Raw genomic sequence first — 16669 nt, forward strand, 5'->3', positions numbered from 1 at the left:
AGGTTAAGTGGGAGTTCTCTTCTACCAGGAATTCCTTTATCTTCATGATCTTCCTGATCTGACATTTTCACTTTATTAAAGGCAAAATAAAAATGTTAATTTATCAGTTTTCACGTAGAAAAGCTACAGATCTTTTCAGCTGATAGGAAATAATTGTAATTTTTTCCCTGAGAAATAGCTTGTGTCTTAATAGTAAAGATGTGTTTTCCCCTCGGAGAAGTCTGAGCCTCTCCCAAGTGCTGTGGGGCTCTCAGGTGGCTGCTGTGCTTTTGAGTCATAGAATATCCTGAGCTGGGTCTCACAAGGTTCATCCAGCTCCAACTCCTGGCCCTGAACAGACACCTCAACAATCCCACCCTGTCCCTGAGAGTGTTGTCCAAATGTTCCTTGAGCTCTGGCAGCCTTGGGGCCCTGAACACTGCCCTGGGGAGCCTGTTCAGTGCCAGCCACCCTCTGGGGCAAGAACCTTTGCTTTTTGCAGCGTTGTGCTGCCAGCAGGGATGTCTGTGGCTCTAATCAGCTGGACGAACCCATGTGTGCTTCCATCAGCCTGGGCACACCCTTAATGACTGTCACTTCATCGGTGTAAACACTGAGTGAGATTGGAGTCACACTTCCCTGGGAGAGCTGATCCTTTGCAAGTTCAAACAAACCAAGAGGGTGTTCTGAGATCTGCCCCAGATCACTGATTTGAGCCTTCTGTATCAGACCATGAGTAGTTCCCATCTTGCTCTGCATTTGGGAATTATGAGAATTTTGCAGGATACTGCAGGAAAAAACCAGCCAGTTTCCATGTGACTGGTCACAGCTGCTTCACAGCACAAAGCTTTGGCAGAATTGGTGACTGCACTGCAGGACACAACCTGGAGACCAGGATCTCAACTTCACGTGCTCATATGTGTCACATTCTGTATCCTGGACCTTTCCTCCCACCCTGTTAGTTAAACAACCCTAATATTTGTCCCTGCACAGGGCAGCCCAAGAGGCACATAGCTGGGATTGTTGGGATGTCCTGTACAGGGCCAGGAGTTGGACTCTGATAATCCTTGTGGGTCCCTTCCAGCTCAGGATGTTCTATGATTCACATTGTAAACACTGTAGGCTGATTCTTTCTTTGGAATTTGGGTCTCTTCATGCTTTCATAGTTCCTGGAAAGTTTTGTCAACTCATTTTCAAGTTTTTTGCTGGTTCGAAGCTTTTTACTTCTTAATTCTTTTGCCTTGTTGAACTGTAACAGAAAAAAGAAGCTTGCAAAGGGACAAGCTAGTTACCTTGGGTCAACAATTGAAGTCTCAGCCTTTGTTGGATTTCAGTTTCAATTTAATGGAGATTTTAGAGGGGAAATTGGGGTTTAATTTGTCTTAGCTTTTATTTCTCTCCTCATGTGAAAGTTTAAGGAGAGCTGAGTAATCATTCAGAAGGAAAAAAATAAAAGAAAGCCCCAGGACTTGTTGTCCAGGGCAAAAAGGAGATGTTTACCTTTAATACCACGTGTGTGAGTGTTTGAATGTCTTTCATGAACCAAATAACGTTGCAACAAGTGCTCAACTGCCACTGGTGTTGTACAAAGGGCTCGAGAGCAGAGAAGGGCCATGGTGGGCAACCCTCTCCGAAGGCAGAATCCCCAACCAAAGGAGCCAAGAAAAAGAAGGCAGAGAGTCCCAAGCTGGGACACAGCACATTTAGTAAACTCTTTAGGCACAAGGTTGGTATGAACCTGGAGCAGGAGCAGAGCTCTGAGCGGTAACAGATGGCTCCTGTCAGAGAGAGGAGTTGTTTAATTGGTGACTCCAATCAGCATCTGGCCAGATGTGCAGTGCTCTGGGACTGCTGTGTGAGCATTCCTGGACTGTTCCTCTCATTGGGCCATCTGTGAGCTCAGGGTTCTGAAACAACTCCTCTCACCCTCCCTGCTCTGTGATTCCCTGTTACTAACCCTGACTAAACCTCCCTGGCCACTACAAATAAAATCCAAGGTGCTGACAAACAATGAATTATGTAAATATGAACAGAGCCTGCAAATGTAGAGCAGGCTGCAGGGCTCAATCCAGCTACACCTCAGGCTTTGTGATCATTAGCAGGCACCATCATGTGGCTAAAATTGGTGAATTGGGCCATCTGGTACAGCACAGAGAAGGTTGGAACATGGAATTTCTTTCAGAAATATGTATTTCTCACTGAAAACAAGAAAAGTAATTGTTGATTGCAGTCCAAGTTTAGTCTGAAGGGAAAAAATCTGGTTTTGAAGGGTACTTTAAAGTGTTTAAAATACGCATTCAATCAAAGGGTTGTTTCAGAGGATCAAAAATAACTGAAAACTTTTGGTTTCAAGCTCTGTATTTGGGGATTTCTGCAGTCTCTGAAGATAATCTACCATGGTGCTCCATGGCAGAAAAGCAGAGAATTGTAGCTTTTTAGCCCAAAGAATGCAGGAGCAGAGACCCTTTCACTGGGGGAGGCAAGTAATTAATATTTAATGCTCACTCAAGACACCCACATGGAATTTCTGGTGAGTAGGGGGCTTTATAGTCAAGGGCCCAAGTCAAAGGGAGTTCTTTAACACATTTTCAACACAGAAATGTTCTTTCCATGTCACATTGTTGAGATCAGTCATCTGCACGTTACTGAAGGAATAATAATATTCCCAATGGTTTAAAGTCTGCAATTCTTGTCAGCAGCTTAAAGTTAAGATCTCATATCATAAGTACTATGTTAATAGCTAATAGTTTTGGTATTTATTACAGTGAAAATATTAATTACTTGTTCATAATGAGTTAGGGCTTCCTGGTAAAAACCAAACCTGTCTAGCATTTTATAAGACCCTTCTGCAACAATGCAAAAATCTTGCAGTGAATTGTAGGGAGAGATGATTGGCTTTCATTGGAATATTTAATGGAACTTTAAAAAGTTATGGTCTGGAATGACAGCAGTTATCTTTAAGGGAAGCAATAGCATTAAATTTTTACACCAATAAAATCTGTCTTATAAAATGTCATTACTTTTAAAACAGCTTTTTCTTGTTTCCAAATTTATTTTCACAGTTTCCTTTCCACATACAAAATGCAGAAGCAATAGCTGAGAGAGCATTTATAGTGTATTAAGAGTAAAGGGGATGGATTAAAATGGTGCCAACAGTTTGCTTGTGAGGCTGATTGAAAGTGGCAATTCAGATTGGAGCAGTCAAGTGACAAAAAACCCTATAGTTTGTATCTTTTCCTCTGAAATGCCTTACCATGATGTGTGAACTAAATCTCCAGGTAACAAATTCCTTTATCTGAAATGATAATTTTAATGTATTTATTCATATTTAGTTTTGAGCACTTCACTGTCTCCTCTGAAAGTTTTCTCTGCAAGTCTTCCAAAATAAACAGCTCTGTATATTAATTAAGATTAGTTTGACTATTAGCTTTAACAGAAACATTGTTTTTCAGTCTCCTGTTATGTGAATACTAACTTGAAAGCAACTCCTGAATGTTGTTTTCCAACAGTGATGCACATGCTGATATAAACCCCTAACACAGTGTGACTTGTCCGTTTGACCTCAGACTGAGTTTGGGTGGCATTCCACAGCTGGTCCCTGTCTGCCCTTTCATTCCCATCCCTGTGTACTTGCCTTGCATTTCATGCCAGTTTTGCAGTATCACTGTGCTCATTTATGGGGCTTTTCCTTGGAAGAGAAGGGTTGATCACTTTGAGCACTAGTGCTGAAGCCAGTCCAGGGTATTATGCTTGTTCTTCCCACTTGCTCAGGGTTCTGTTCATCAGAGCTGATCACAAAAAAGATCCTGGCTCCTGCAGAATAACTCTCACCTGCTGTCTCAAGAAATCCCCAAAACCCAGGGGTGCTGGGCTCAGTTTATGGCTGGCTGATGTTTTATGTACAACTCAGGTAACTGCTGGGTGTGAGGGCTGAGAGAGTGCTGTATCACTGACCAAGGAGGGATTTCCTCCTGGATTTGTGTGTTTCAAGAAAACCAGGAGATGCAGGTCTGAGGAGGAGGTTTTTACAAAAGGGAGCCTGCAAGGAAGATGGAGAGACTTTTTACGAGAGCACAGAGTTGACAGGACAAGGGGGAATGGCTGACAAAGAGTAGGTTTAGATGGGATATTGGGAAGAAATCCTTTTCTGTGAGGCTGTTGAGGCCCTGCCACAGGTTATCCAGAGCAACTGTGACTGCCCCATCCCTGGAAGTGTCCAAGACCAGGTTGGACAGAGCTTGGATCAATCTGGGATAGTGAAAGGTGTCCCTGCCCATGGTAGGGGACTATAATGTCCCTTCCAACCTAGGCCACCCTATGGTTATATGAAAAGAGTAAATCCCAGCCAGTGCCCAAAAGCATGAGAGGATGAGTTAAACCAACCTGCAGCACCTGCAGAGCTTCTCCTCGTGGAGCTGCAACTCTGCTCCTGAGTTACAAAGCCATGGCTGTTCTGTGCCCTTGCTTTCCAGGCTGTCATTTGCCTGTGTTTTATATCCCAGAAAGTGAAGTTCCCCACTTTGAAGATGACAAGAGCACATCCCTGACTGGTGTGTGGCTCCCCCCATGGAAAACACCCAGCTCTGGTGTGTAAATGTACACTGGAAGCTGCACACACAGACCTTGTGCAGAAAAATCTCTGCTAATACCTTCAAACCCTGTGTAATGTGTTACCTGGACAGAATGGGAATATATATGGGAATGCAGATATAAATACACCTATTTTTAAAGAACAGGTTGAGGACTGCAAGCACAGCAACATGAGCACAAAGCAGTGCAGGTAGAAGGATGGGACCTGGCAGTGCCTCTGGAAGCCTCTCCTCAGCCTGGGATCAGTTTCCATGGCTGCAGGAGCCAGGACTTTCACCAGTGTTCACTAAAAATAAAATAATTTGTCACACAGACAATTCCTGAACTGTGAGCACTGACATTGCCTCAGACAGACTTGTCTTTGTGTTTTCTTTCCCTTCAGGCTGCAAAAGAGACCCAACAGACAACCAACACCAAAGTGAGTAGGATGGCTGGAGCTATCTGTGTGAATAATGTGGGCAAAGGGGAATTATTCTCACTGTCTTCCTTAGTCTGTCAGACAGTGTTTTAATTCCTTTATCAGTTACTCCTCTCTGTGAAGGGTGGGATGCTGTGCCATTTACTTCCTCTGTTCAAGATGTTGCTTGATTTGAAGTGGCAGAGATGCACCTTGCTACCCGTGTGACCTGTGCAGTGGTGCTCACCTGGACCAGGTGATGCCCAAAAACACTCTGGGTATTTTGTTCTCCACAATAACCTGTGTCCCTATTTCTTTCAGAGCCCTGAGCAGCAGCCTGTTACCTCTGTAAAACCAGACAAAAATGTCCCTCCCTCCCAAGAGCCGCCGCCAGCGAAGCAGAACCCGAAGGTCCCCGAGGTTGCAGCCGCCCCTCAGGGAGCAGCCAGTGAAGCCCCCAGGGAGGGGATGAAGGAGAAACCATCAGCCACCCCCATGCCCCTGAGCAAGCTCTTCTGGAAAAAGGTATGGCTGGATTGTGGAGCTGCTCCATCTCCACGCAGGGAGTGGAGTCACTGCCAAGCACTGTTACAGCAAAGCGGTCAAACCTGCCCGGGAGAGCAGCTCCCATGTGCTAAACTTTATACACACATACACACCTGTGTCTTTGTCTCCTGGTTTCCTCAAAACACACAAATCCAGGGGAGGGATCCAGTTTGTTAAATCCTGTAATTTTTTATTCATGTGGAATAAGGAATGTTTTTCTCTGTCAGTTCAACGCTTTTGTTGAAAATCCCACAGAGATCACAGCATTCTTTACCAAATCATATCGTGAATAGGTAGATCTGTAAAAGCCCATCTCTCTTTTATACCCCATCTTTTGGAACTGTTTGCTTTAGTTCCAAATGTCTGAAAACCTTGAATCTGGTGGGTTTATTCTTACTCAGTAGAAAATGTTTCATGACTGAGCAGATCCAGTCTTTAGGTCTGGGCATTTAGTTGCTTGGGAAAACACATTGTTCCTCAAGTTAAATAATGGTTTTAACTAAAATTAGAGCTAACTCTGAAAACTGAGTGTTTCCATGATCCTCATGATTTATAAAGCTGAAGGTTTATTCTTTCCTTATTTCAGTTAAAAGAAGGGCTGTATTAAACTCTACTGAAACACTGTATGTCGAATAACTAGTTTTCTGGGCTTCTGTTCAAGTCCAAATCCCAGAAATTAACTGCTTCCAAACACCCAGATGCTGCTGAGTGGCCCTGCAGCTTCTTTAGCTTGAGCTGTGATTCTGGAGATACACTTTGAATGTGTTATTTATGTTTTTAAAAAAAAAATGTGTTTAGTAAATAGTAAATATGCATGAAAACAAACCAACCTTGAAACATTTGCTACTTGGCACTTAATTTCCTGGGGAACTCAGTGAATAGGTACTTGGAATGAGAAGGAAGTTAGGAAGAAAAGGGAGAGGGAGGGTTTTTTTATATAGTTATTGCTACAGAAATCTCCTGCTCTTAAGTAGTCTGGCTTATTTGAAAACAGAGCTGGGAAGCAGGATGTATGCTGAACATCAGGATGAAATAAGGGGAAAAAAAGAGGCCTTCTGGCAGACTGTTGTGTGTAGTTTCAGTGTAAAACAGAGTAATAAACTTGGTCTGAATTCAGTAATTTCATTATGAAGTAATACAGTCTTTTAAAGAAGAAAAAACATGTAGGAAAGGAAGATTTTCTTGCCGAAAAATAGGGAAAATCACTCATTTGGGGGAGAAATTGGTGGTGGTGGTTTAAAAAAAAATAATCTGGTAAGATTTTGGTAAAATTTCCAAATCTTATTTTGAAATATTAACCCAAATTAAAGTAGTTATTGATACCCACAGTGAACACCAGCTCTCCATATCCCATGTTAGAGCTAAATTAGCTCTTGGTTCCTGCCCTGGGCTGCTTTAACTTTGTAACAATCTTCAAGTGAAGTCCTGGGATTTCAAGCCTCTCAGGGGTACAAACCTTGTCCCAAAATTCTTTCACTCCTGTAAGTTGATAATGCTGCATTTTTTTTATCCCACACCATCACCATCTGCTTACCAGAACAGAAAGTTTTGCAGAGAATTCTCTACAAGCAGATTTTTGTTGCTGCCAAAAATATTAAGGACTGGTTAAAACAGTTACACAAATGCACTGAATTACAATAGTATGTGAAACCTGAACTCTGAAAAATGAGCCTGGTTTTGCTTAGTTAGAACTTCTCGGGTCTTGAATCATGCTGACACTAAAGTTTCTGCAAGTTTTCTGGGGTGAATTTCTGCAATAGAGAACTGGATTTGGTCCTAAGAATTTACAAAAAATCTGCCTCTTTGAGCACTGAATCCTTAGCTGTAAAAGGCTCGTGTTTCCTTACTGAGATTTCTTGACAGAGAATAATATTTCCATTGATGAAAGCCCTTGGTGACCCAGTCAGTTTGAAGCTAAAAAAAAAAAATGAGAGTAGAGGTACCAAAAAAATAAAGTCCTTAGTCTACAGTTAGGTTCAAACTCAGCTTGGTTTGAAGAACCTGTGGGATGTTTTTCTGCAGTGATTTTATCCTTCTGGCACACTCAGTGCACTGTCCTTTTGCTGGGACAGAGAATCAAAGCTGGTAACTGTCCCAAGAGGTGTACAGTTCAGCATGGTTAGTTTTCCTTTTGAACTAACAAACAGCAAGCACAACACTCAAAAGATCCAGGACTGGGATCCAGCTTCTCCCTTTCCAGGCAGTCTCTTAAATGTCCACCTTCTGATGAGCTTTCACTTCAAAGTGAAGCTAATGAAGTGCCTGTCAACACATTGCAGTTGATGCTGCTGCTCTGACTGCAGATGAATAAATATGGAAAGGGAAAAGGAAAAATTCCTTATTCAGCTTCTCAGCTGGGAACCACTTTGTATTTGCTCCATTTCCTGATCGGTCTGCACAAGAATTTTTGTAACTGCTACTCAAATGTTTGTCATGCCAGCATTTCTTTTCTAATAAGGAATACTGATAGAAAACTACAGGTAATGATTTCCAATACTTGTGTTGGAAAGCTGGTTTTAAGGCCTGTGTAGGTATTTCATCAGGGCAGAGGAACATGATGCTTTGTATTTACCTGATCAAAGCAGGCCAGTAAATGGTGGAAGGTGATCAAACCAGCATTATTTGGATTGCTCTGTGAACTATCTTTAGAAGCAGATAGATTTATTTAAGAAACTAGACTTTTAAACTGTTGCTTCTCTTCTGTCAAACAACTGCAGAAAAATCATGCTCTTTTTACTGAGGGGTATTTCTGTGCTGATACACAAACAGCAAAATGTTTTTTTGCTGTTGGGTGAAGGAGAACAGAGTCCCAGAAGGGTTTGGGCTGGAAGGGACCTTAAAGACAACCCAGCTCCATCCCCTGCCATGGGCAGGGACACCTACCACTAGACCAGGTTGCTCCAAGCCCCATCCAACGTGGCCTTGAACACTTCCAATCTTCTCAACAACTTCATGGCCTCCTCTGGACTTGCTCCCATTGTTTCATGTCCAATCTCACCTTTATTTCTGAGCTTGCAATTGTGTTCCATCATAGGAAAGCAAAAAGGGTGGAGTGTGTGAGGCAAATGTTAAAACTACCCAGGGCTTACCAAGTTCCTGCAGCAGTTTATGTGCTCCCATCCTGGAATATCCACCATCCACCATGTGGAAGAGGAGTAGATCCTGGCTGGGTTTTGCTGACTAACTGGATGAAGGCACTTGGAAGAGAATTCCCCCATGGCTGAGGGAGTGAGGGGGGCAATGAGGTTTGGGGACTGTTTCAGCAGCTGGTACAGCTGCCACCCTCAGAGCAGTGCCACGGACCTTGACCTCCCCAGCCCAGGGATTTAGGGGTCAGATCCCACTCCTGGGCTGTCCAGACCTGTGTGGTGTCAGTGGTTCATAGTCTGAGCTGTCACAGCCCAAGATCTGCTCAGTGGCACCTTCAGGCAGTGGTTGTAGGTCCCAGGGGCTTTGGAGGGAGGTCCAAGCATGGTGAGAGCTAAAGCTGAGCTGCCTTAACTGCAGCAACCTCTGGTGGCTTTGCCTTGGCCAGGGAGGGCAGGAAGGTGGGTTCAAGTCTCTCCAACCCTCCCTGCTCCCTGCCTGTGAGCCTGGAGCAGATCTCAAGCCTGACTGCCCTTTTAAGTGGAAATTTCTTGAACAAAAGGTCATCTTGTATACGTTGTTAAGATAAAAGAGCTGCTTCATAAGGAAGGTATGACCCAGGGAAAGCAGAAGAAGTGCTCCTTGTGTCTAAAGAAATGCAGTGGGGAGTGCCAGCCCAGACTGCAGCACGAGATCAAAGCAGGGTGCAGTGTTTATCTCAATTTGGAGGAAAGATGCGCCAGCCAAAGGAAAACTCCAAGTTATCCAGGTCACAAAATAAGTTACACTCTCATAAGGTAACAATTTGTGTGCTCAGGAACCCAGATAAGAAAATGGTGTAGTAATAGTTCCCAAAACAACAGGAGGGTTTGTAAGAACCCTCAGAGTAGACACAAACTTCCCAGCACAAGTGTTTTAAAAAGCTTATTACTGAAAGAAAATGAGGGACACTGTAATTTAAGGGAATAAAAAAATGCTTTCCAAACAGTGAAATAAAGAGCACAGTAAAATACTGTCATAAAACACAGTTAGCAAAGATAAGCTAGAATATTATTTTGAAAAAGAAAGTAAAGGCTGCTCTGTAACAGGAAGAACAAAGGATGGAGCTCATCTTACTTCAAACAAACATATCTTGAAATGTTTCCTAAGTTTGGCAGAGTGCCTTTAACAAAAGAAAAATAAAATAACCCAACAGCCCTTCTGTCCCCATGGTGCATAACTGCACTAGCTGCTGACTTAGACTGAATTTATTAAAATTTGTGTTTGAGGAAGCTGGAGGCAGAATTTGGACCCGTGAATGCAGCAGCCTCAGCTGCTGCAGTTTATAGGTATAAGGAGAGAACTTTTATGAGAACATTTATGCATCAAAGCTGATAGAGCCAGGCTGTTTGCAAATTATTATTATATATAAATTGGAGTTTCTTCCTAAAACTGGTCACAAAACTTGACATCACTTTTGTTTTTCTCTTAAGTGAAGTAAAGAAGCTGAGCCTGTGGTTCTAGGGAACAGTTAATGTAACATCATTCAAAGTTTATTGACTTCAGCTTTGTCAGGCTCTTCCTATTTCACTCTCAGTTCCTGCCAGAAACACCTTGGTGACTTCCTTGAATGTACCAAATGGAAATTGTTCTTCAAGTTTCTTAGGGGGAACAGGAACAAAAATTAAAAATTCTTCTTAATTATGTTAGAGAACCTTTGGTGGAAGGGGTTTTGTCATAAGTCTCCATTTACCACCTCAATCAGCTTTGAGAAGAGGACTTTGTGATGTGTCTGGAGTTTCCTCTTGGCCCAGCATGTCTGAAATAACCTGATGTGATTGCCCAACTTATTTACAGGTTTTACTCGAGTGTCATCTTTTCAGGATACATAGTGCTGTATGTAATTTCATTTAAATTTTCTTTTCAAATTGTGATTAAGTCTAGATTCTTGTGCTTGGGAACTGGTACTGCAACACAAGAAAGGCTGTTTCTTCAATTTATATAAGCTGGTGGGATTTAAACACTTATTTACTTTTTTTGGGATGAATCAAGTTCCTGAAGCAACATGCAGAGATCAGTGGAGATGAGGATGCTTTATAGCCACGTTTGTTCCTGATGTACCAAGTTACTGCAGTGCTGTAGCACTTTGTAACCTCTTTAAAAACCCCAAGCAAATCCTCACTGATTGAGTGGGAATGTTTTTTTCCCCTTTTTTTCACCTTTCCCAACCCCAGAACTCATCGGAGGAAGCAGAGGCCGTGAGCAATGAGAAAACAGAGGCGTCTTTCGAAGCGGTGGCTCCCGACAGGGACGAGAGCAAGAGCCCGGAGGGCTCAGAGGTGAAACCCCGAGCAGCGGAAAGCAAAACGCCCAAGGCGAACCTGAGGAAGTTTTTCAAGCTGGTAAGCGAAGCGCTGCCGGGATGGGGGCGATTCTTGGGAAATCCTGCGCCCGGGCGGGCAGAGCGTGACCCCCCTCCCCGCGATTCCCCGTCCTGCATCTCCCTCTCGCGGCTCCTCCCGGAACGTTCCGCGGTCCCTTCCCCGCCTGCCCGGGGCTGCCGTGGCCTTTTCCCTGCTCCGGGTGGCCCAGGGAGCTCTGGGGGTTGAGCCACTGAATGAGCCTCAGCTCCACCAGCCGCTTCCCCCCGGATGATGCTCTGGGAGGATCCCATCTCCAAATCCATCTCCCGTTCCTCCAGCATCCCTGCCTGGTGCTGATTCCTGCACTTGCTTCAGGGAGTTGCATTTTTAGGAGCTCAACATTTTTTGGCAGCTTATGTAGGTTAGCTAGACTGGCATGTGAAAGGATGATGTTGTTGCTGCAAAGGTCTGTTATGTGGAAAAAAAGAAAGGCATAAAGTAGAATCTAATCCTTCTTCCCAGAAGACCAGAGGGAAGAAGGAGACCACTGAGGTGATCAAGTGCCTGGTGTTGTGTTGTGGCTGTAGGTGTGAAATTATCCCGATGGATTTGTGTACAAACAGCCAGACAATATTTCTTAAAAGAGTCCAGAAGAGTGGCCAAGAAAGAAAATAATCCAAGTCTAGAAATAACACGTCTCTCATTAAAATCGTAGCAGGCCTCGAGGATTTATATGGCAATCGATCTATTTTGGCAAGGTTTACAAATGCATATGGAAGATTTCTATTTCTAGTCAGTGCTGGTTTATTTTCAGGCAGCTACATGGTGTGGATATCAGAGTAGCTTAAACATTAAAATGTGAAAAATGTAGTTTCTTTTAAGCTGATGTAGTGGCCAGCCCAGGTATCTGCCCACAGGTGAACGCCTGGTACATACCTGTGAACAGTCACAGTGTCACAGGTTAAAATTCATGACTCAGACTGTAGGAGTGCACACCACAACCCAAATCTTGATTTAATTTTTTATTTCCAAAACACTAGCAATTCTTTTATTCTCAGCTGTTTGCTGGCCTCAGCCCAACCTGTGATGGGTTAATCTAGATTTTGTTCTTGGGAGATGATTTACTGCAGGGCCACTCCTGTGTATTCGAGGATCCGAGCAAAAAATTCTTGATATCAACCAGTAATTGTGCACCCAACATGCTTTTAGTTCCACATAAGACTTCATAAAATCAGTCAGTTTGGAAAAATCTCCAGCTTATTCCTAAATCCAAGGGAACTTGTGGTTATCCTGCATAGAGGCCTGTCAGTGGCACAGGGTGGGCATGCAAAAGGGGAGTCAGGAGCAATGCGTATCAAACACGAACAGCTGTGGGGATCATGACTTCAGATTATGTCACTCTACCAAAAAAATAGCACCCATTAAAAAAATAAAGCTGTTCCACACCCATCTTAGTCACCATGGAATAAAACAAAGCTGTGTTAAAAGCAGTAGATGTATCACTGCTCTAATCAGAGCAAGGATTTAATCCAGATTTTGGCCTAGAAAACAGAACTAGTACTAGAGAAACATTTACCTATGGGGAAAGAGGATTGTATTAATGGTGTTAGTGGTTTTGCAGCTTTTTGGAACCTTCAGTATTCACCTTCTCTACTTTTGGCTATCGATTTCCAAACAGATTGAGGATTATTTTAATATCTGTTTTATCCCTGAAGATTCCTGGGCTGTTTCCTCTCAATAACTTTGGGATTCCTGGATCACTTCCATGCTGTTGTGCACAATCAGCTGCCCAACAGCTTTGTGCCAGCTGCTCAATCAGGATTTCTGATTCTGAAGGCAGACACAAGGATTTTAAGCCACTGCTAAACAAGCACCTTCTGTAAAGCTTTTGAACTAGTGTTGCACATGGGTGAAATGTCTGAAATTCCAACACAGGCTTGATTTTTCTCACAAGGAAAAGGCAGGGGAGCTCCAGTGCTGTGCAGAGCTGAGATGAACCTTGTAGAGATGTCTAATAGGGCTTTTTGCTCAGCAGAGCTGCACTGGCAGAGTGGAAGGTGTAATTTCCACTCAGAAAAGGCTTCTACTGTAGTTTTCTCCTGAGGTCTGGCTGCCCTACAGGAGTAACCATAAAGTGGAGGGAGAAATTGTTCCCTGTGAGGGTGGGGAGGCCCTGGCACAGGTTGCCCAGAGAAGCTGTGGCTGCCCCATCCCTGGAAGTGTCCAAGGCCAGGCTGGACTGAGCTTGGAGCGACCTGGGATAGTGGGAGGTTGTTAGAGCAATAATCTCTCTCATGAGAGGTTGACTTTTAATTTTATATTAATATGATTCTTTACTGGGTTTCTCTTCTGCCTGCAGAGGAAGATCCCAAGGTATTCTCACAACATCCACAGTTATGTTACACACATCACCCACCAGGGGCCCAAGGAAAGTTAGTTTAGCATTTTAGGATTCAAGACTGAGACCTAGAAATTAAGATTAATTCTATCGCAGTCTATTGTGAACCTCTAACAGGCAAGTCAGTTATTTTCCAGATGCATCAATTTTGACATTATTCTGCTCAGAAAGCCCAAGCACGGGGTGATAGCAAGGAGACATTTAGATCCATCGTGCTGTAATTGCTGCTGTTGACACAAGGAGAAGCCACTGGGAGAACCAGGAGGAATTTCCCTTGGAAAAGGCAGAGTGTATCCCAAAAACTGCCTACTGAGTAGCTCAGTACAGATGTCCCTTCTTATTTGTGCTGAGTTATTTGCACTTGCAAATGTCTCAAAAGCCAGTGCTGTGTTTAAAATAGGAGAGGGTTAATTAATGCTTTAAAAGCTATTGGGAAATTATAGTGAAATAAAGTATTAGTCTAAATCCTTGGAATTTAATAAGAGATGAAGAAAGAGCACTGCTCTTTTATCAAAGCAATACACCTGTGTGGATTTGAAATCCAGCTGAAAGTCACTCCAGCCTCATTAATCAAAAACCAAGCAGTTATTGTATTATTTCCAGGGTGGGATATATCAGAGCCAATGAAGGTGTCCTGAGATGTTACACCTGAGTTAATCAGTCCAGGTCCCCTTTGAAGGCACCAAGTGGAGGTTGGGCAGGTCTGAGAGCCCCTTAGGACACATCAGATGATGTGAGCCCTGAAAGTCTCTGCATGGGATATAAACAGGTGCAGAGATAAATTAGATAAATCCTTTCAAAATGGCTGGTTTGAGATACTTTGTGGAGATAAGAAGGGCGTAAAATGGCATTTTTAATCAGAATGAGATAATTACCAACTGGAAACTGAGGCTGCAGTTTTGTCCTCAGCCAGGAAGTTTATTGGCAGCATGAATGGTCTAGGATAGTGTTGAGTATGGATGTTCCCAAGGAGAGTTTATCTTTCTGGAATAACTAAATATTGTTTCCACATTGTCTGCTGTGTCTGTGCTGACCTACTTCCCCATGTAAATAAACTTTTAGGTAACAAATAGTGTTTGGAATCAAGAATAACTCTTTTATGCTGTCACAATTTATCTTTTCCTCATTATTCTCGAAATGTAGCAAGTGTGTTGGATGTCCCCACCTCCCTCCATTTAAAGAAATGCTGATCCACCCCTTATTGCCACAGAAAGCAGGGGTTTTTTTTGGGAAGCTCTGGGCAGCAGCAATCTTAAGTGACCAAAGGCAAGGATAAGAGGTCAGCAGTGCTGGAGAGAAATCCTTGGGATTGCGTCTCACTGACGACAAGAGGGAACTTTGTCTAGACTTCAAGGTCTTTACTCTGTTATTTTTGGTTAAAAAAAATAATAAATAATGAGGAAAAAACAGATAGATGGATTACTAGATGTTGGCTAAAGCAGGGCTATTTTTTTCTGGGTTTGGGGTGTTTATGGTGGGAAAAGGTAACAGTGATGGCTGTTACAGCATAAAGACTTGCTGCAATGCAAATGCAAACTAGATCTTATCACAGCACATCTTTGTACACTCTGGACTGAGTTTCTCTCCAGCAGTGTAAAGACAGACCACGTTGTGCTTCCTCCCCTCTATTTCTGCAATCTCTTGCACAGATAAAGCGTCACGAGCACAAACACAGGAGGCAGAGCAACAACGTGTTCCAGAGAGAGAATTTTTCCCACAAAAGTAATGAATTGTCACGCAGTGGTTTGAGTTTCTGTCCTGCTGCTGGCACATATTGATTTTCTGCGGTTTTATAGGAAAATCAGGGACTGAAATAGGTCCTTGCAATAACACCATTTGTAGGATGGAGCTGACACTGTTGTGCTTCGAGTTACAAATCTACAAGCTGCAGAAAACCACAATTCCGCCTGATCTATCTTTAGAACAAAAGTCACATCCTTTCATTGTTTTCATTGAACTTAGGCAATGAAAAATGACATTTAAATTTGGGCTCTTTGAAATTCTGGAGTTTATTTTACGCTTTGCTGCTGAGCTCTGTGGCTTGTACGGCACTCAGGGGAATACCACAGAACACGGTTCTTAATTACAAATGTACACACCACTCCTGTTCTTTTTGTAGCACTAATTGTAACTAAACCTTAATTTAACTGCCTCAAAGCTTGTAATATGTACCCATTGAGCTGCTTTTGTCAAATAGGGTTTTCTAATTTTTAAAGCTAAATGGAAACAGGGGATTGTACCTTAAAAAAAGGTATTCCAGAGTCAAGGTTTGCTCTGAGTGACCTCTCAGTGCTGCAGCCTCAGGGTCTTCTTGGATTGGGAAGAGTGGGCACCAAGGAGGACTGCAGGCACAAACTGGGAAGCAAAAATTGGGAATGAATGGATGCTGATGATGAATTATAAAAATATACCTATAGAGCTGAGTGGGTTTTAATTATTCACAGGGCAAGCACTTAGTGGGATGGTTGGGTAGAGAGGAAGTCCCACTAGATCTGGTAAGACAGATTTGGCTCTGCAAAGCAAAAAAGCTCTTTCCTAGAAAACTACAGTGGCAGGGCTGATAGCACTGTCTTGTTTAGTACTGATATGATCTCAGGCCACTGAGATCTCACTCATGTTTCTCATTTTTCTTAATGGGAAAATTGACTTGCAAGAAACAGTCTCACAATAAAAAAACCAGCAAAATGTACTTTGGGGTTATGGGTATTTCAGAAAGGTTGGAGTTTCTGAAGTGTCTGGTTTTGTTTTAATGTTGTGAAGAGTGGCCTTAAATCAAACCTTTATTCATGTGTGTCTTCTGAGTGAATGAACCCTGTTAGAAGTCCTGTAACCCTTTGTTATTTTAGTCAGTCAAGGGTGATGGAGGGACAGCCAGTTCCGAAGTGGTAAATGGCCCCAGTCACCATGTAAGTGCCTGGATTTTTTCATCTTTTGGTGATGGGTTCTTGCCACCTCCTTCCATACAACTCTACCTTTTGAAATGTAAAAATCACTGAGAGAAAAGTGCTCCATGCTCGCTAATTTCTTTCCTTATCTATTTATTTAATCCATTCATGCAGTTAAACAAGATTTTAAAGGGTTACTATTAGATGTTTAAAAAGCAACAAACTTTTTTCCATGTCTGTTCCTTTTCTTAAATTAATTAGTGAGTTTATGATCAGTTTTATTCCTCTCTCTGGCTGCTATTTTACCTTCTGCATGTAGCTTGGCTCAGGCGGTGAAACTAAATACACACAGCTAGAATTATTTTTACTTTGTTGATTTACATGTCTTCTGAGGAGAAGATCATTTAGGTGCAAACTCTGTAAAAGAGAAATGAAAGTGAGAATG

The 16669-nt window shown here is 42.7% G+C and overlaps 1 protein-coding gene across 1 annotated transcript in view; it reads left to right on the forward strand.

Annotated features, from left to right (window-relative positions):
* BCAS1 (brain enriched myelin associated protein 1) overlaps positions 1-16669 on the forward strand; it is a 42215-nt gene that overhangs the window by 15876 nt on the left and 9670 nt on the right. Inside the window, exons 6-9 of the mRNA XM_050313925.1 lie at positions 1571-1705; positions 4952-4987; positions 5288-5491; positions 10813-10980. Coding sequence (XP_050169882.1) covers positions 1571-1705; positions 4952-4987; positions 5288-5491; positions 10813-10980 — 543 coding nt within the window. The remainder of the gene's footprint in view (positions 1-1570; positions 1706-4951; positions 4988-5287; positions 5492-10812; positions 10981-16669) is intronic.

This window comes from Myiozetetes cayanensis, unplaced genomic scaffold (assembly GCF_022539395.1).
Source record: "Myiozetetes cayanensis isolate MyiCay16 unplaced genomic scaffold, myiCay2020 scf19, whole genome shotgun sequence".
Taxonomy (NCBI): Eukaryota; Metazoa; Chordata; class Aves; order Passeriformes; family Tyrannidae; genus Myiozetetes; species Myiozetetes cayanensis.